Raw genomic sequence first — 21582 nt, forward strand, 5'->3', positions numbered from 1 at the left:
CACATTGGTAAGACCCCACTCTCTTTTGAGGCCTCTTGGTGCTAGTATGCTACAAATGATGAGACAAATCAGCAAGGCCTCTCACTCTTCCCCTCCTTTCTTTTCGTCTCAGTCCAGAGTAGCAGCCATCTTTGTGAAGATTGCATCTGGGTTGTGCGGCTGTTAGGCACATCCCATTCAGTCCCACAGACTGTGGGCTTCTCACAGGAGTTGGATGAGGGCATGATTCATGGCAAATCAATTTGCTGACCTCTGAAATAATTAAGCCAGCAGTATCGACCTTAAGCCTATTTTTAAATGAATACACATATTTTTCTTTCCCATATTTCTCAGCTTGTTGTGAATGAGTCTCTCTAAAAATAATAGAGGAGGAATGATCTAGGTTGTTTTCTCTCTTTGAGAAATAGCTATTAAGAAAATACACTTTCCTTCTGTATGCTTGCTACTTCTCTTCTTTCTATTTGTTCTCCTTAGCGTGTTCTTTGTTCTCCCCAAGGGAAGGAGAGATATAGTATTTTCTTGTTTAGTTTGGCTCTCCAGATGATCTTCACCTGCTTTACGAGACCACAGCCTAGAAAACAGAGCCTTGTTGTTTATTGCCCAGCAGCATTATTTTTCTTAATGAGAAATGTAATGCATCTGAAGTGCATGGGCCTGACAACAGATAGAGAGAGATCAAAGGCTTCTGAGAGTTGATGGCCCAGCTGTAATCAGGGTGATTGGAGTGCAGGTGTTTCCCACACAGATGTTGTGCAAAAAGTGCCCTTTTAGCCATGATACACCATGCACACATTCCACTTGTCCTGTGAAGTAAGGCAACTTTGAATGGTGGCCATCTTGCTAAAAGAGTGTGTGTTTTCTAATGGCATAGGAGCTATTAGTTAATATGAGGCTATAAGGGACACTAGGAGATGATCCAATAGAACTAGAACGGTCACTGTCTGTGTCACTTTGAATGCAGTACTGATGGCAGTAGGTGTGATCAGAATTTGTCCTCCGATGTGCCCTAAGACTGAGGTTTTAAGGTCAGTTGGGTGTGCCGTGATGTAGTGTGAGAATCCAAATTTGGGTTCTAAAATCACTACCTGGCAGATGCGGGATCATTGTGAAGTCAGCAGAGAAGAGGTGATGGCATGGCAAGGTGATTCAGAAGGGACCTCCATCTGGTTGATGATCATAATAGTACTCCAGAAAGATCCATGATCAGCCAGCCCTTCCCTGCTGTGGAAAGGTACTGGATTGACAGCCCGGGTAATTGAAATCCTTTATTTATAGAGCAAGTATAGCACAGAGAAGAGTAGTTAAAAATTTACCCCACCCCATTCCCTTCATCAGCTGTGATCCGTAGGACCCTTCTCTGGTGAGAAGGTCGCTGAGTCTCCATTCCATGTTCATTCAGTCCTTGGTCTCTATTCTGAGACTGCTCTCAAAGGGAAGGCAAATGGGATGGTGGTTTTAATGGTGTGTAGCTATCTGTTTGCTAGGAGTTGGACTGATATCACCAACTTGTTATGTATAGGGTACTGAACAGGGATTGTCAGTAACTGGCAACTTTTTTGACAGTGCAGGAGAGATGGAGGTGTAGGGTAGGCGCAGCTAAGGTTCTGGCAACTTATGGAGGAGGAGCTCCTCATGGGCATGGTGCTGTACTTGGAAGGATTTTGGTCTTGTGTGATTAAAAGGTGAGAGGGAGGGCCAAACTGTTCCCCCAATAGGTAGCATTGATCTAATAGCTAGAATGGGGGACTGGCAATCAGGACACCTGGGCCATATTCTCCACTCTGACACTGATTCGCTGAGTGACCTGGAGAATGTACTTTAATCCCTGTGCCTCAGTTTCCCCATCTAAAAATTGGGAATCATCATTCAGCTCTTTGTAAATACTTTGAACCAATAAGATGCCTCTTATGATCAATGTTATATATTAATGATAGTACTTAGTATTTACATAAAAGTGTATCTTGTGTAAGGGTGGTATAGGGCAGGAATAGCTATTCACTCCTCCACCTTTCCTCCCTTCCCTACTCTACCCATCACATTAATAAGCCCTCGATGTGACTTTCCATCTTCTATTCACATCCTTCAACTCACCATCCCTACCTTGGTTGAAAATTGGACCCAACTGCTTCTATGCTTGCTGGGCTTGACGCCTCTCTGCTGCCACATTTGCAGCCCCCTCACTGAAGTCTACTTCATTATCACACTAGGGAGACTAGAGGGCATTCTGTGAGACAGCTTAAGCCCTAGCACTGAAGTAAGCAGGGAGGAGTTGCAAGCAAAACTGTAAAAATTCCAACCTGTTTGCTTGCAGATAATTCCTGAGGAGAAAAGAAGAGCTCAGTTTGCTGAATAAATTATTGGTTGTAAACTGGCTAGACTTGACCATCCAGAGTTGAATTTGAACGACAGGCAAAATAATCCGTATACTACATTAACTGCAATGTGTTTGTTCATTCATTCTTACAGACCAAACTGCAGCAAGAAATAAGAGTCATAAATGAGTTTTTATGCTTGCATGTGTCTCTGGGAGCCTCTTTAGTTATTAAAATGCTCTGGATACAGATTAACTTCTTTTTCTTAATATATCATCTTTTCACTCCCCTTGAGCTGCACACTGTTGGGGGAGACAATGAAAGGTTGCCTGGCTTTTCTTTAACTCTTGTAAGTAAGTCCGTGTTCTCTGTTGAACAGCTGTTGGATAACTTCTTACAGTAGTACTCCTCAGAGGGCAGTATAACTCACATCCCTGCGCTTCCTATAGAAATGGTACCATTTCTCCCATGGGGGAAGCACAGTCCTGTCACAAGCTATGGTAAATTAGGATACTTGGCCTCCCTACCATGACAAGTAATAGATCTTTGTCTTTAAATTGCTGGCCTAAAAATATGCGGGTTTTACTTATGTTGGGAGGCTCCCATTTAAACAGAAGAGATTATGAAAAGCTGAATGTGGCAAATAAATAGAAATACCACACAAGAGTAAGGTTAACCTGGAGAAACTTAATAAAAGGGAGTATCCTCAATTAACCGTGAATCCATGAGTTTCTTTTCTCTCAAAGGGTTTTGTAAAATATGACAAGAATATGCATTTTTCCCAATAATAATCCTAAACTAACTATTGCTATATAAAGAAAAGGAGTACTTGTGGTACCTTAGAGACTAACAAATTTATTTGAGTCTCTAAGGTGCCACAAGTACTCCTTTTCTTTTTGCGAATACAGACTAACACGGTTGCTACTCCGAAACCTTTCATATTGCTGTATAATAATATTAGATGAATATAAAGCTATATGGCAGAGGTAAAACGGTTATTTATTTGGAAATAATGGATTATTGTTCAGAAGTTTTTTAATTTAATAGGGTATTTAAGAACAAATACAGGTAGGGAAATATCCTCTTGGTTTTGAGACCAAAGCCCTGATCCTATAGAGACTTATGCACATTCTTGATTTTAACTCTCATCCTTAAAGTTAAGCATGTACCTGTGTTTTTGCAGGATCAGGACCCATGTGTGCAAAGCAGGAAAGCTCTTGTGATCTTCCTTGACCTTCAGGTCCCCTTATCCCTTTTCTTTTATTTTGAAACATAGATGATGAGAGTTAGCAGATTATTACTGTGACTCTTGGAACTGAGTTTTCCCAAAGTGCTTTCCCATATTCCCACTTTTTTAGTTCCCAGAAAAAGTTAGGAAGAACGTTCTAATAAACATACAGATTGGGGAAACAGAAAGGAGACATCAGGGGAGCAGTTATGTTTTGGGGTGAAAGAAAGCAATGATACACTGATCCTCCCTTACAACCATTGTTCTTGAAAACAGGTTGAGAGCACAAAGGCAGCTCTGAACTTTGCATAAAAGCAATTTTAGCCTTTTAGTATTTTTAATCCCTGGGTACATCAGTGGATTTTCTCCATCCATTCCCTCCTATGCCCCTCCCTTCTTTGTAACTGGATTAATCATTACAAACAATAAGAGAGAATGGCTGGAAACTTCATTGCCAGATGCTAATGACAGCTGTGATTTCAAATAATGAGTCAGTTGAAGAGTACTGCCCCAGAAACAGGGACTCTATTCAAGCATCTATATCCAGTGCAGATACATTAGGTTCAAATAAATATATTATGATTCAAGTTTGTTATGTGTTAAAGTAAATTTGAGCTTTGTGAAAAATACTAGAATTGCATCTCAGGGGACCAAGGTCCCCTCTCTACTAAACAGTACAGGCAACAGAATCACCAGCTACTCCTACTACCTTGCCAATGTGCCTAACCTTTTATCTGGAGAAAAACATGTCTAGGAAGGAATGAAAGTTTTCATAGCCATTTGTTCTTTGGTGTGTCTCCAGAGACTTCAAACTAGTGGTGGGCAGAATTGGAGAAATTAATCATTTTGTCGTGGATAAGAATTCAGACAATTATTTGTACCTCTGAGGGTTTTATCATGGTGAGATCAGTTGTTCATCATGAGATTTTCAGTACTTCCTGGCTGAAGCGTGGTCTGAAACGCTGTACCACAAGCATTCTATGTGAATGCAAATGCCAGGGCTCAGAAGAAAAGTATGAGTGTTAACAAACATACTTATTCTGTAGTATCTGGTTAGACTGATGCAGATGATATAGAAACAGGCCTATATTTTTTCTACATCTGAAGCAGATAAAGAATCTCAATTCATTGTCTGAGAAGCCAGAAGGAGCCATTGCATCAGATTCAGGAAACGATAGCTCCTTCCCCAAAGCTATCCAGAGTAAAGAGAAGACAGTGTGGTCTTATTCTTACTTGGAGGCAATACTGTCCTTTTCCCTCCCCACCCCACCCCACCCTTCCTCTGTCATTTGTTCGTTGTCATGATAAAAACACCTCTGAGGTGGTCTACACCAGTAATGCCATTGTTCTTAGCAGCAGTGGAACTGCACCATTGCCCAGTCAACAGTGGGAGAATTTCTGAACATGTTTAGGGTAGAAATGTTCAATGCACATACAGCCTAGTGGTGGAAAGGCATTAGATTTAGATTGGACAAAGTTTCTAGTAATTCTTTCTTGTTTGGTTGGGTGTGTTTTTTCTTTTTTTAATCAGTGTTTTCTTCCCATTCTTTTACAGTCTGTCTTTAGTGATAACGTATTGTGTTATGTTATGATGCATTGAGTACAGTATATAACAAGCAGCTGTGAGTAAGTAGATGATAGACTGGTTCGTTAATTAGTTCTCAGCAAGTGTTTTAATTGGTGATGACAATGGATAAAAGGTTTTTAATTGGTTCCTTTAAATACCAATGAACTTGACAGCTTAATATTTTTCAATATTTCAGAGAGGTGGAGAGATACTGAACTGCCAAAGAGAATGGAAACCTGATATGATTTATTTACAAAAAATGTATTTTAGCCAACAGAGGCATCTTAGGGAAGGTTGCTGTTCTCTGGCTGGCTATGGCTGCTAAAATGGTTTTCCACCTCCTTTGTAGATACTACATCGGTCGGCGAATGTACGTGTTGGTGTCCAAGCCTGAGATGATAAAACATATCTTAGTGAAGGACTTCAGCAACTTCACCAACAGAATGGTAAGTCTGGTAGAAAGACTCTACCTCATACTGTAAATTCAACACATGGGAGGCCACATCCTGCAGTCCTCAGGCAGGCCAAAGCATAGATTTTGATGGGGTTTTCCTGAAAAAGAAGCTTCAGATCTGTCACTGAGTGTTTCAGGAAAACCAGCTTTAGAGAGAAGGATGGATGAACTGCTGAATAAAACTAAAGGAATGCAAATCTGACCACATATGTCAGCTAAATGACTCCATTATTTTTCAGAGCACTTTGAGGGCATGAAGAGAAGGTGTTAAAGAGAGAAATAGTTGTTTTTTTGGTAAAGGCACTGGACTGAGACTCAGGAGAGCTGGTTCAATTCCCACTCTGCCACTGACTTCTTGTGTCCAGTCACTTAATCTTTCTGTGTCTCAGTTATAAATGGGAATAATACTATTGTGGCATTCCCCAGGGTGCAACCTGAACTGCTGGACTGCTGTGTCCCTTATCTCTCCAACCTGGGATGCTTTTTACACTGCTTTGCTGGTGAACAGCAAACCCCTCTAAGCTTTGCTCACTCACAACCACCAGCATGTAAAGTCACTCCCAGCTGAATTCACACATATTATGCCCAGCCATCTATGAATTACATACGGGTGACATCCGCATATCCCTCAGCCCCAGCCTTGGTTCCCAGAAATGTGGGTCTTATACTATTCAAGACCCTCCTGGACAGTAAACTCATAGATAGTCCATCATTCCAACAATGGGCAATGAATCTGCACCAGGCTTGTTGACTTAAGTAGAGATTCCCAAGCGCTTCAACCAAAACACACCGGTTTAGATCAAACAAGTTTATTAACTAGAGAAAGATAGATTTTAAGTGATAGATGCAAATAAGTCAGGATTGGTTACAAAAGAAATAAATCATAAACATGCAAGCTAACTCCGAAACCCTACCAAGGCTAATCGGCTTAAAAGCAAAACGTTTGTCTCACCATGAGCTGCAATACATTTCGCAGGCTGCGTCCCTTTCCAGCCTGGGACGGACCACTTCCCCTCTTTGTTCAGTTCTTTGAGAGTCATTGCTCTCATGAGCAGAGAGATGGAAGGAGGAGAAAGGTGGCTACGGACATTTCCCCCCACTTCTTATACCCCAATTCTTTGTGCCATGAAAATCCTTGCTGGGTCATGGGGCAGGCAGTTCCATTGCATACATGAGCTCCAAGCTATCCTTCAGATGAATTGTAAATTTCTTGTTTACAACTCTCCCGCACTGGAGAATGTCCGATTAAGCCAGTAATGGCTCTTTAGCACTTTGCTGGCATGCTAGGGTGTCTTTGTCTCTGAGATATTGGTTTGTCAGCGTTGCCCAGAACTACAATGTGTTTCAGTAACAATCATATAGCAAAATCTCATAATTTTACATGCAGTGTTGTCACACACATTTCAACAGGGTAATAATAATCTGCAGATTATGAGTTTTCAAATGATATCTCACAAGGCGCACTTCATACAAAATATATCATATTGTTACAAAAGTGGTGAATGTAGGGTACAGGGTATCATATGGGGTACATGGTGTCAGAACCTCCTTTCCCACACCCTTTGTCTGCCTTGTCTATTTAAATTTGAATTCTTTAGGACAAGGGCTGTTACTTGAGATGCGTCTGTTCAGGGCTTAGTACAGTGGGGCTCTGATCGCAGTTGGGCACTACCATAATATCAAACAACAAAGAATAAGGATATGTTTAACAAAGACATCTTTGTATGGAATGTTTAATTATTTGTTTCAGATCCAGTTCTAAATATTTTTTAAAAATATTTTAAAATGCTCTTCTTAAGGATTGTTTAGAACAAATAATAAAAAAGAAGCTACAAAGGGATAGCAAACATTTCTGGTATCCAGTAGACATTTTACAGGAAAATATGGCCACACTTGTTTTTGTCTTAACCTGTTCCCTTCTTCCTACATATACACAAGTATTATAAGCCTGAACCATGTCTGCTCAAGCCTGTTGAAATATGTTACGTGATGGGTGGTCATACTTAATGACCCTTCGAACCGCATAAGATAATCTTCAGAAATTAGAGAGCCGCAAGACATGCACAACTTGCTTTGCAGGGCTGCACCTGCTGGGGTACAGTCTTGTGCCCCAATGCCCTCCTGCCGGGGTAAGGCCCGGAGACACTCCTCCGCCCTCCACAGGGCAAAAGCCCCAAGCTTCCCCCCGCAGTCTGGTAGGTGGAAAATGGGGGGCACGGAGGGCTCCAGAAGCCGCACTTTAACTGTTAAAGAGCCACATGCGGCTCACAAGCCACGGTTTGGCCATGCCTGTGTTAGATATTCAGGAGGACTGTATGTTCTCAAGGGTGAAATTCCATCTCTGATCTACTATCCATCTCATCTCCCCACTGCTCACTCTTCTTCTCTAATCTTCATGTTTTAAACATTGCCCATGTATACTGCTAGGATCACCTGTGGACACCCTAACATCTTACTCTTCTATATCTCCTGTAACTTGTTTTCTGATTTTCCTATCTACTCCTTGTCTGCCTGTAACTCTTGGCTACACTAGGAGCTCCTGCTGCGGAATGTTTCAAAGGCTGAAGTTCTCCTTGTGGATAAAAAGTTCTCCCCACACTGTACTTTTATCTGAGAAACCCACTGCTATTTCTCCCACAACAAGTGACCTGTCTCTTCCTGCCTACAACTTCCCTTCCCCATATTAATTCCAGACAACTGAGAATAATTAGATTCTACCCCATTTTCAGTATGCAGCAGTTGATGATTATCTGGAAATCAGGAAGCATTTTTAGGGGGGTTCATACAGATATTAATTGTGTTTCTAATTAATTGTGTTTCGAATGCATCCGATGAAGTGAGCTGTAACTCATGAAAGCTTATGCTCAAATAAATTTGTTAGTCTCTAAGGTGCCACAAGTACTCCTTTTCCTTTTGCAAATACAGACTAACATGGCTGCTACTCTGAAATCTTTCTAATTAGAGTCATCCTTGATATTTGAATCCTAAACTTCCCTCCACTCTCTCAGCTTACTTGTCTGTCTTTCTATTGCCACTTCTCCAACATTGGCAGAATTTGTCTTTAAACCAATCTCTGTAGAAATTCTTATCCATTCTTTAGTTCTCTCCAGTTTGCATTTCCCTTTTTCATGGTCTCTGTAAACATCTGTGGTACTCTCTAAACGTATGGAGGTTCAGATCACTGTAAATTTACTCTCTTAAGAACAGGCCCTGACTTTCCAAAGTGCCGGGGGGCGCTCAACCCCCAGCTGTGCCCCAGGCCCTGCACCCACTCCACCCCTTCCTCCAAGGCCCCACCCTGCCCTGCCTCTTCCTGCTTCCGCTCCACCCCCACCCCGGCTCTTCCTGCTCCTGTTCCACCCTCTCCCCAAAGTGCACCACTTCCTCACTCCTCCCCCCATCCTCCCCCAGCTTCCTGCACATTGCAAAACTGCTATTTGCGGCAGGCAGGAGGTGTGGGGAGGGAGGGGTAGGCACTGATAGGCCGGGCCCACTGGCGGGCAGGAGGCGCTGAGGAGTCTGTGCGGGAGCTGATATGGGGACTGCTGGTGGTGGTTTAGCACCCACCATTTTTTCCCTGTGGGTGCTCCACCCCCGGAGCAGCCACAGAGTGGGCGCCTATGCTGTTAGGACCATACTGTTCCCTGTCTGGCTAGGTACACATATAGCTCCCATCACTATAATGTCTGAGCAATCTCGTAAGTATTTATGGATTTAGCCTCACAACACCCAATGTATCACTATTTCCATTCTACAGATGGGGAATTGAGGCACAGATGAAGTGATTTTTCTCAAGCTCACACAGGAAGCATATGGCAGAGGAGGGAAAGAATGCAGGTCTCCTAAATTCCAGTATCTTGCCCACAAGATCATGCTTGCTCTACCCTTTGTCATTATCGCTGGTTTGTTGGATGACTGAATTGAATTGAAAAAAAACCCTTCCTTGGGCTTGCTTCATTTACTTCTGAGCTTTTTATCTACCTGTTTTCCCGCTTGCTCATGCATTTCTAATCTTGGAGGTTTCTATCTCCCACCCTTCACTTTGTCTGCTGTCCACCTTCTTCCATCTATCATTCCTCACAATTTAGGATGGTCAGCCTTCTACATGTTTACACAGGAACATCCAGGAAAATTAATCCAAATTAACTAAAGGAGTGAATTTGAAGCATATATTTAAACCACATTAAACCTCTGTGTGAATACCCTCATTCACAATAAAAGTGATCTTAATTTTGTTTGGCTTAATTTACTTCCAAAGCATCCATACAGGAATTTAATGCAGTTTAGCTAATCTGTTTCAAATTCAGACCTTTAGTTAATTGGGATTACTTTTCCTGCATGTCCCCATATAAACAAACGCTTTACTCATCTGAAACTGGCTATTTCTTTCTTACCTATTTCTTCTCATGGAATTTCACCCAGAAAGCTTCCTTTCCTCTTTAGCTCACACTTGATTCTTTCAGTGAAGTGTTTGGTGATGCTGTGTATTAAGGAGTCTATATAAAAAATAAATAGTATTGAATTGTATGTAAGACAGGTCATTTGAGTTTATTCAAATGTAATTTTGTATTTGTGAATAATAGTTGCAGAGGGACAAAAGCACTTTCCAGGTAATAGAAGCCTTTTTCTCGTTGCCTGCACAGAGGTTATTTAAAAGCTTTTAAGAGAGTGCTTCTGTTTATACTTTAGAAAATTACTGAAAGCAAGGTCCTTCTCTACTTTATTAACAATTTATATTTGCTAGTGTAGAATTTAAAATGCAAAAATAATATTACTCTGGGTTATTTTCCCCCTAAATGTTATGCTAATGAAATTTAGAGACTAAAGCATTGGCTTTTGAGTAAGCAGAATGCACAAAGCTTTGCTAATGCAGCTCAGTCCTGACATAGAACATTCCTGCTGTTCCAGTCTCAGGCCTCTTGAGCTGAGGCTGTGAGTCTTGTAGTGGTTTTCTGATGCACTTGAACAGAAAGTAGGACAAAATCATCAAGCATTTTTTTCACACATCACCAAAACAAGGAGGCAAGTCCACCACAGGAAAAATCTTAGTACAATAACTCAGCATGCCACAGAGGCAGTGGTGGCTATGACATGTTAACAAAACCTCTCTGTAAGACCTTGTCTACAATTGCAGTGGCATGTAGGATAAGTATAGCAACACACTGCAGTGAAAGGTAGGCTACGCTCACACTCACTGCAGCGTGTAGCTGTACACATGTCAGTGAACAGCTCCAGCAGCAGCAGGGTAGCAGCAGTGAAAGGCTCTGGCAGTGGGGAGCTGACAGAGCCTTCCCCTGCTGCCTTCCTCCACCTGAGCCTTTCCCTGGCGCCAGTCTTTCACTGCAGAGGGAAAGGCTCTGAGAGCAGGACATCTACGCTGCTTAAAAATAGCAGTGTAGATGTAGCAGCTCCCCACTGCCAAAGCCTTTCCCCACTGCAGGGAGCTTTCAGAACCTTTCCCTGCCGCAGGGAGCTGCCAGAACCAGTGAAAGACTCCAGCAGCGGGGAAAGGCTCCAACAGCTCCTTGCTGCCAGAACCTCTCCCTACTGCCTTCCCTTGCCAGAACCTTTCACTGCCATGTGTAGCTACACACTGCAGTGAGTGTGGATGCAGCCTGCCTTTTACTGCAGCATATAGTAGCATGTAGCCACATATAACACTGATGCCACTATAAAAAAGGCCAAAGTGTTGTATAAGATTGTGCACATGAAGTCGGTATTTTCCAGGTTGTATTTCCCTCAGTACAGAAGGGTCTCTTGGTGTGGTTCTCCCCCTTGGTTTGACACAGCTGGCTTTGTTATCCTTCCTGATACAATGCAAAGCTTATTCTTTCTTTTCTTTGGTGTTGGCTGGGCTGGAGTTATTCATTGGAATGACAAGGGTGTTTTGAGGACAGATCTCATCGTTTTTTAGGAGCACTGGCAATGGATTTAAGTAATTTAATGTGTTATATTTTATTATTATTATTGGTATTATTGAAGCAGTTGGTGCCCCTGTTGTATTAATTTAGATGGACTATATGGGTCAAAGGTGTTAACATAACCCAGTCACTGTCCGACATTAAACAGTGTTAAACAAGGTCTGGAATGTGGTATACAAGGCCTTAGCCTGTTAAGTACCATGGCAAACACACCATTACATTTTTAACCTTTTATTAAAGATACTGAAAATAAGGAAAAACAATTAAAATGTGAAGTATTAAGTAAGGAATTCTTTTTAACAACATCCCTTGTTCCCTTTCCCTTTAGCTGGAGAGAGTTTTAGAAGGGGAAAAAAACCCATTGTTTGACAGTTTCTTAGATGGTATCAAAGATGGCAATAACTGTCCTTTTGAAGAAAAGAGAAGAAGTCAGTTGAAATGGACTGGAGATGTTGTTGTTACAGCTGTTTTGTTAAAGTAAGATCCTATTTCATCTCAGGTGGCGTTTGGGATTCAGTTGAAGCTGGTGGATCGAGGTGGTGATGTCATCTCTGGCCTGATTTGGTCAGAACATCTCTCAGGGTTAGGATTACAAAGGCCCAAAGTCCCAGGAGATGGTTGGGCTGACAGCCATGATGGTGAAGTAGCTTCCATCTGTTTTTTCTCTGTGTCTGATTTTTCCTCTATTTTCCTCTGCGCCACCAAAGTTTCTTTCTTTAAGGATCCAAATAGGGAGTGATGGGTGGAATAGCCCCAACCCCCTCATTATTTTGTCCACCAATTAAGCCTAATATTTGACAAACCAATTTTGGTTTATTAATATCTGGACCCATATTTTCTTGTTTACCAACCCTGATTTTAACTGTCCTTGAGTTACATTAGTAGACATTTCTTGTTTGGACTAATTCAGTTTTTCTGTCTCCTTTTTGTACCCTTTTCCATCAACTTTTGTTGTTCTAGGCTATTATAACATAGGAACTTTTACTTTTTTTTGACACTAGAGCTCAGAGGAAAAGTAAATTTTTGCTCCAGTCCTGGGTCAAGACCCCACTGTGCTAGGCGCTGTATTTATTTAAATTGTGAATTTTAAGTTTTGTAGGGGGTTCACATAACTTGGAAGAGGTGCTCCAGTATTACTTTGGCATAGGCTTAGTTCTTGAGCCAAGGCTAGGGTAGAGCTGGAGCTGCATTTCCACCAATCCCATCACCCTGGTACTCCACATGAGCTAAAGGCTGGACTAATATATGTAGACAAGGCTGCAGTACAGACCCATGCCCTGTGCCCAGGTCCGTGGGTAGATTTTTATCTTCTGAATTCACCTGCACTTCTGTCACATCAAGCCTGATTACTTAGTGTGTACGCAAGCAAAGTGGGTTTCGCCCTATATGAACTGGAGGCGAGCAATATTTATTTTGAGTGCTTGAGTTTCCCTTTGATGATATATGCATCTTCAAGGAAATCTCTTTTGAATGTTGTCGAAAGGAGCATTTTAGGTGTCCCCCCTCCCTCCCCCGGCCTTTCCTCTTGCCCTCTTCCTGGTGTTTTTAAATTGCTGATTGGTAATTTTATGCTATATTTGTTGAAGAAGCCTAGATGACTGTGGTTTCAAACTGCATTGAAGCTCACTGTCAGCATCCACTTTATAACAGGCAACAGCATATAACAAACTAAACATTATTTTCCTGCAGGGCTGGGGTACTTTTTATTCTTATCCATGTAATCACCAGGCAGGCAGTAATGACCTCATATTTTTCCACATAGACTTGATTACGATGAGTGCTTTGACCTTTTTTTTTTTTTTAAATTTTGTACTGTTAATGAATACAGTCTTCATCCTTGAAATACACAGTCTTTTCCCTACATTTATAGCTACAGCAGGAGAGGAAAAAGTGAGAATTAGTGCATAGAACTTGTGCTAAAAAAGTAAGAAATTGATTTTAATTTAGTTCTTTTTCATGAAACCTCAGTAAGAATTGTAGCTGGGGACTTTGCTCTAGTAAAGGACACCTTCTTCTCATAACCATTACAAGTAATCGCTTGGATTGAGTTTTCCTTATAAGAGCACTAACATGGTACTTGAACCTTTATAGCTGCACAGCATTACCGTGTTCTCTGGGAGATGGGGTTATAATGTCTGTTGAATCATTTTAGGCAGGATAATGACGCATAATGTGTTTGGAAATTGTTTTCGGTTTCCACATTGAAAATTTTCTTAGGAATTAATATTTGCAAATCATTAAAGTGTAAGTTTTATAAAGAATGATCAATCAGGATGTTCGTAGTTAGCTGTTAAAAGAGAGATCCAGAGGTTACCTGGTCTATAATTTGAATGACAAATTGTATCCAAGGTACTGCAGGCCAGATCAGTTAGAGGGGATGCAGATTGGCATGCCCTACAGCAAGGGTAAATACTGGATAATTTATGTTCATCAGACTGCTGGAGCAAACATTCTAAAAGGATTAATGCTGTTACCAAATGGTAAAACTAATGATAGGTCCAATCCAGAACCTCAAATCTGAATCTCTACAAATTTGGGGAAGATTACAATTGAAGTCCGTGAATCCAAACCTACTCTTATAGCTTTGGTTCTGAGTTTGAGCTATAACATTTCCATTCAGATGCCTTTCCCTTTCTATTATGGTTGCTGACAATGAAAAAGCAAGAAAAATGATCCTCTCCCCTCCAAGAAGTTCATATAACATGGCAATACCAGCAACTTACAGCCTCATCCTCCTACCCAATAGTTTCCCCAATTCTTTCATTTTGTATTTATTTATTCCCCCTCTCTTCCATGAGTTGAGGGATTTATTCATTTTGTCTATATAAATTAGATTGTAATATCTTTGTATTGGTCTCATCTTTATTCTTTAATCTGTAAAGCTGCAAGCCCACCCATAGCACTATGTAAATAATATATAATCAATAAACCACAAGGGGCCAATTTTCTGCATCATGTTCAGCGGTGGGACAAGACCGTAGATCTTACAGGTTCAGCTGAACTAGTGGCTTTTTGGCCGTACGGGGACAAAACATCACAGGAGCTGCTTTTGCGAGTTCAGTACTTTTAGACTAGCTCAGGTTGAGTCTCAAGTACCAATTTTGTGCAAGAACCTTGGCTGGTATAAATCAATATAGTTCCGTTAACTTCCTTAGAGCTACACCAGTTTATGCCAGGTATAATATACCTATAGCGATAACCCAAATCCAGGTTTAAGTTCTGCTTCCGTAGCCCATCTCTTATCAAACACAGTTGTTTTGAAAAACAAAATAATTAAAACATCTTTTAAAAATTTTAAACATCTTTTAAAACATTTTAAAAATTAAGAAATTAAATGTTGTTGTCTGTAGTTGTAGGGTTGGACTCATTAAGTGCCAGACAAAAAAGAAAGTGTTTCACCTCCACGATGAGGAGAATAATTAAATGGATTTGTACCACTCGGTAATATTAACTGGAAAATGAATTTAACTGGCTTCTGACCGTGCTAAATTTCCGGGACATACAGCATATTAAAAGTCTTGGCTGGATTTGATTCAGTTTCATCAACAAACAGGGAGCTCCATAGGACCTGATTCAACACTGTCTGTGTGAGGAAGAGACATTCTTTACTAAATTAGGTTGTTAATCAAATTGCCAGAAAAAACTATGTAGCACACGCTACCTAATCTCTAACCCCTTCCCTTTCTGTTTACAAATTTTTCCTTCATTGTAATTGCTCATAATGATTAGGACTTGCACTTCCTGTTGGGTCAGCTTCATCATCCATCACATTCTGAGTTTGTTCTGAGTTTGTTCTCAGGTTGTTGTTTTTGCAAAATATAATAACCCTAGTTTATAAATGGATGACTTGTGTACTGTCTGAAAGACTGATGCACACACGCACTAGGGCTTGGAAACACTAGTCACAAATATTTTGAAGATGGCTAATACAGTATTTGGAAAATGATTCAAAGGATTAAAACATTGCAGAACAAAACACTTTTTGTTCAATGGGTGAGAACACCATTTCTGTCACCTACCACCCTTCAGCAGGGTGGATGTTTACATAAACTGTAACAACCACATTCCTGACTGTATTCATATAATTAATTTGCAGTCCTACACCCAGGTTTAGAGGGTATTTTTAGACTTATTTATCATGATGTTTTTTGTTAGTTCGGTTCTTGCTTTTCTTTTTCTTTATCCAATTTTCCTTTGTGTTAATTCAGACACAAGGAACTTGAGTGACTCTCATAAAGTTATGGGTTGCTTTGTGTCTCAAAATTAGCTGTGCAGCAGTGATTTTTAATGGATCCGTGCTGCCTATTTTGTAGAAAAACTGAAGATCCAGATTGTTCCCCCAGATTTTTCCCTAGACTATGGCTGCCACACAGCACCATGCCAATTCCACAAAATATGCACCTTCTCATCATGATTCAGTATGTGGTGATGCTGCATCTCAACCTGAGACAACTTTATCACTATTGACTGCAAGTGATGGCTTGAAACTGCAGCCATTTGTGATGCAGAATAACTGTGGGATTATTGTGCCTTTTTGGGCAAATTTAAATAAATAGGAACTCTACTGCATGTAAAGTAGTGATCAGTCTTGCAAAGTGCTGAGTTGTGAGTTGAGATGGCATGCTCAGTGCCTTGCAGGATTGAGCGAAAAAAGCATTTTAGCTTTGAATTTATCAAGATTTACCTTGTGCCCAACTATTTGCTACCCCCACTTGATCATATGTCATCCTAAAATGTTGGGTTTCAAATCTCTTGCTGACCTAACTCCATTGAAATCAGTAGAGTTATGCCAGCAGAGAATTTGGGTCAATTGTGTAATAGCACTCAGAAACCCCAGTCAAATAATCTGGTATTTGAGGAGTTTTGCCTATATCCCTTCAAGGCAGGTGAACTAGGTTTGTCCTAGCTTTGTGTCTCAAGCCTGGAACCAGATGGGGCTGGGGACAGGACCTTTTTTTTCAGGAACCTCATTGTTGAAACTACTTCTCTTAGAGTCTGTAACCTGAATCACTTTGTGGCTATTTTCTAGGCTAGTTACAAGGCCTTTCTAGTTGGGTCAGTTAATTCTTGACTATTTTTCCACCTCCCTTTTTCAAATAACTTAATTTTTTGGTTACTTTTTTCTTTGCTGATTTTGCTTTGATAAGTTTTTGACAGAGTTTTTTGGGCTGTTAAATTTAGTTTGGTTTAACTGCTTTGAAATTGTACTTCATGCCAAATGTTTGCAATGGGCACTTTAGAAAATAATAAAATAAATATTAAATGTGATATTAATTTAATATTAAAATAACTATTAAATTTTCTCTCCGATTGGATGTCACTTCATGCACCACAGTAAAAAGTTACCTGCTTTTCCCCTCTACTTCAGTTTAGGGCATTTAACTAAAGCTGTCAAATGATTGCTGCTGTTGGCTGTAAAATAGATCAGACTTTGCCTTGGGATAGCCCTTATAGAAATTCTTGACATATTAGCTGCATCACAACACATCGGATGGTGTCGTGGGAGTTAGCTGGACTTCTGTATCCCAGTGAAATGAATGGTTGATTTGTGATTAAGGCACTAGATGGGGACTTAGGATATCTGGGTTCCATTTTTGGCTCTGCCACCAACTTTCTGTGTACCCTTGGGGAAGTTATTTAGGAAACACTTAGTCACATTAAAGCATTTAAGCGTGTGCTTAAGTCCATTGCTATTCATGAAAGCACTTAAGTACACACTTAACATTAAGCATGCCCTTAAATTCCATTGACTTTGATGGAACTTTAACACATGCCTAGTTAAGCATGTGCTTAAGCATCCTCCTTGAATAGGGATGCTTTCCTGAATTGAAGCCTCGGACTTTCTGTGCCTCACCCTCACACATGGAACCTATTACTTTCAACAGTCTGCCACAGGCACAGTTAAGGTTTGGCATGAGATAAGGCACACCTCTTTGAAGAGACTTTTAATTGGGTGCTCTTTTATTGTCAAGACAGGTCCTGTGGATATGTTTGCTTAAGATTTTTAAATTTCTTATGAAGGAGGAGACCAGTATTTGTTACAGCCCTGCGTGCCATTTACAAATGGCTAAACAAGAACAACTCGTTCATCTTCTGTGAAGCAGAACTAATGGGATAGCATCAGTTTCCAGAGCATGAGGAAACTGGTGGATGTGGGATGTGATGGAATGCAAGAAGGAGCCCATTTCATTTTTCTAGGTTGTGCGCCTTCTACAGAATGAAAATGGGCAGTGCTCAGAGATCCAGAAGCTGACTAGTTTTAGATTACATGTGTGGTAGCCTCAGCAATCTGGGACCCTTTTTTCTTTTTTATGGTTGACTGTAAGGAGACTGGATGATTTGTAGGCCTTTGTTTTTGAGTCCCCATATCAAAGACAATAGGGTAAACTCTATGGGCCAGACTTTGATGCCTTGACTCATGTTGAGTAGCACCATAAAATGTGAGTGGTCTCTGAGTTCAGTAGGACCAGTCATGAGGTAAGTTACTTTTCAACATGAGTAAGGGAATTAGAATCTGGCCATAAATCTTTTTCTGCTTTATTCAAGTTCTTATACTGCTCTCATCAGCTTGGTATCTGGACATCTCTTCCTCTGTAAAAATTATAAAGCTGAAGTATAAATTAGATAAAATATAAATGCTTTGCCCTTCACGTACGTGTGTGTGTGTGTGTGTGTGTGTGTGTGTGTGTGTGTAAAACCTATAGTTTGAAAAAACTAAAGGAAACAAGAATATAAATACAATGAGATACCAAGAAATCATTAGGGTTTGTTTTTTATTTTAAAAGATAAAGCGCTTTCTCTTAGGCTATTATAACTCAGCTATCGCTGGGTCAATACCTGATCCTAGGTAGATATGGGAACACCAGCTGGATTACATACTGTCCAGCACTAATGACAGTGGCTGACAATTAGTGTAAATCTCCCTCTCAGAGGTTGTGCAAGGCAATTTAGGAAAGCTGAATGCAGCTGTATGCAATTACACTACTTTTGAAACTAAACCAACCTGTGAAATTTCTGTTCCTGGAAAATGGTCTAAATTAGTCAATTTAAAAAAATGACAACAATGACAATAGCAAACCCACACCTTCATATTTACCTAATTAATAGTATATTGTGACACAATGCTGCTTAGATGAGCGGGGGGAAAAAAGAGAGAGCATAGTACAATAAAGTTCAGAAAGGTGGTTTTACTGCACTGCAGGTGTAGGAAGACACTAATTTGGGCATGTACTCACCTGCATGTGCATGTGCACACACGCAAAATGTGAAGGGGAAAGGGAATGGAAGGGAGAGACTGTCTCCCTTCACTGTCTCCCTAGTTCTTTCTTCCTTTCATTTATCTTTCAATCTGGGATTAACTTTTGGACTATTCTTTATCTACAGATTTTTTCCTGGCCTTTCTTTTGATCCTATGGTATTTTATTTTTAAATGGGTAAGAAAAGCAAGATCAGATTTTTATTAGGCCTCCTCCTCCTTTTCCCAGCTTTGCCTCCTGTTGAAAACTTGCCAATCACTTTTCAAGCCCATATTTAGCTTTTCTGCAACACAGGAGATATCGTTAAGGCTTTAAACTAACTAATGATAGAAATGTGCACTGCTTGGAGGCTTCTGCAATATTAACTACATCCAGTTATGTTAGGTAAATGTATGAGTATAGTCAAAACAGGCTGAAAGCATATCTTTCTATTCATGCCAAAAGCAGTCTTCTGAGCCAATCTTTCATCAAATTCACATCGGCTATTTATTTATTATTTTTGTGGCAATTGATTTTTTTTATTCCTATGTTTATAATTTTCTTTCAGCTCTAAAGACAAACCAGGGCTTCACACAGGAAGGAGCTGTCTATTCCCAAGTCTCTGTTCCTTATTTCAAGAGAACATTTTATTGCTGAGTAAACATGTGAAATCTTAAGCTGCGATAAGATCATAATTTTTTCTGTTTTAAATTCGGAACTGCTTTCTTATCTGATATATAATCTTATTTTGTCTAGCTGTGTTAGAAGTGGCAGTGCTGTGTGGTGGCAGTGGGATATGTAGCAGTTATGGGTTTGCTGTCAATAGCCTTTGATTTCTATTGCTTTTTGGAAAGAGGTCCACCTTGCCCTGCTTATTTGGGGGCAGGCTTCTCTTTTATGAATATTGCTTTTAGGGGTTTTGTTTTTATTAATTTTTCTACTGAGTGATAAAAAATTAAAATGCAAGAGGAGGGAGCTGGATTTTCTTCAACACAGCACCATATACATTTGGAGATTCATATACATTTGGAGATTCTTCCACTGTCTCATTTCTTCTCAGGGAAGATGTATAACTCCTCCTTCCCACTAGACTAAATAACTTGCAGTAAAATGCAAAACCTCGTTTCCACACATGACTCCACCCAGTTACTGACTTCTGAAAATATTCTTTGTGAATAGCAGTTTGGTTAATTTGTTTATGATTGTTTCACCCTCTTTTCCACTCATGCCACACCATACACTATGTCATGTCCTTTTACTCTTGCCCTTCTTGGTGCATTCCTCCTGAAAGAGAGGTCTTCTTGACTTGACCTTGAATTTGCTATAGTTCTTGGCGTGGCAGCTGATACTTTAATTAAGATGGATTCAAAAATCTGACCTGCATTGTGAATACCCTAGGATGGGGGGTGTTTGGATCCAGAGTTTTGTGCAGGCACATTTCTACATTTGAAGTTCTTGCTTAATGATCGAACAGCTACACAGAACCCTGTACTTGTGGCACCTTAGAGACTAACAAATTTATTAGAGCATAAGCTTTCGTGAGCTACAGCTCACTTCATCGTGAGCTGTAGCTCACGAAAGCTTATGCTCTAATAAATTTGTTAGTCTCTAAGGTGCCACAAGTACTCCTTTTCTTTTTGCGAATACAGACTAACATGGCTGCTACTCTGAAACAGAACCCTGTGAAACCCCCACCAGAGATGAACGCACTGAACTTCTTTCAGTGATATTTCAAAGTATGGAGACCCCACAGTTTGTGCAGTTTGGACTGGTAGAATGTTCTAGGTTTCAGGTGTGCAGATGAGCACATGGGTTTTGCTGAAGAACTGGTGTATATGATGCAGCCACAAGAAACTTTTCAAACTGGTCCTTGTGTGACAGTGTGTCTAGTTTATTTCTGTGCATCTTTCTCCACTGAGAATTGTGTAAAGGTCAATCACACATTCTGAGTGAGGGTTTGATCTACAGTATAGCCTGTAAATAGGAGTCTCGGTTGCCTTATTTTTTAAATTTGCAGAGGTGATGACAGCAAGCTCTTAAGATGCAACTTTTTGAGCAGTTAGTTGCAATGTATTCAATCAGTGCTTCCCAACCAATGGATACCAGTACTACTCATGCTATCTGTGGATTTCAGACTTTCATGACTGGTACTCCAGACACCTTCTTCACATGTTAATGATAAGTCTCTGTGCCGATCCTCAGGGCACTGCTGCTGGCTACATTTTCATTTAATTGTTTGTGCTCTAACCCCAGGAGGTTGGTGCTGCAGTATGGAAAAGAGCAAGAACACATAGTTGAATGAGAGATATCAGACTGGGTCTGTAAACTGGTACAGTTGCCTGAAAACATTTGGAACCACTATATTAGATTCTGCTTAGGACCTATAAGTACAATTACCTGGGGTAGATTGTTCAATGTGTGTTACATGTTCTATCCATACTGAGATTTAGGTTCCTATCAAAATCTTTTCTAAAACTACCCATACCTCTGTGGTTTGCACAGCTTGGCTGGCAACTCTGTAACAACAGGACAGTAGTCTTTCTTTCAGGAGATTTCACCACTTCTGCTTCCACTTCATGGTTCAGCCAGAACTGGGAAGTGAAACAGTACAAGAACGTCAGAAAAAAATAAGTTAAATGAACACTTTTGGAATCTGAAAAGTGGTTCTGTACAACTTTGGACAAAGATTCTAGTCACTTTCTGTTCACCTGAACCAATTAACCCATCCTCACTTAGCAGCACGGATGCTGTACAGTATGGTATAAATGAAATCCTGAAACTGGCACTGCTGCTTCTTGTCTCCACATAAGAATGAGTAATTAGACAATCATGGTGTGATTAATGATTGGCTCCGAGAATGGCTTC

General features: G+C 40.4%; 1 protein-coding gene across 12 annotated transcripts in view; it reads left to right on the plus strand.

Moving 5' to 3' along the window:
* TBXAS1 (thromboxane A synthase 1) overlaps positions 1 to 21582 on the plus strand; it is a 333339-nt gene that overhangs the window by 160092 nt on the left and 151665 nt on the right. For 9 of the 12 annotated variants that reach the window (XR_006282785.1, XM_043519073.1, XM_038398078.2 and 6 more), the window contains one exon: positions 5457 to 5553. The exons of the other annotated variants lie outside the window; for them this stretch is intronic. Coding sequence is in view for 8 of the 9 variants with exons in the window: in XM_043519073.1 (XP_043375008.1) it covers positions 5457 to 5553 (97 nt within the window). In the remaining variant the exon portion in view is untranslated. The remainder of the gene's footprint in view (positions 1 to 5456; positions 5554 to 21582) is intronic. 12 annotated transcript variants of the gene reach the window in all.

The sequence above is a fragment of the Dermochelys coriacea genome, chromosome 1 (assembly GCF_009764565.3).
Source record: "Dermochelys coriacea isolate rDerCor1 chromosome 1, rDerCor1.pri.v4, whole genome shotgun sequence".
NCBI classification, from domain to species: Eukaryota; Metazoa; Chordata; order Testudines; family Dermochelyidae; genus Dermochelys; species Dermochelys coriacea.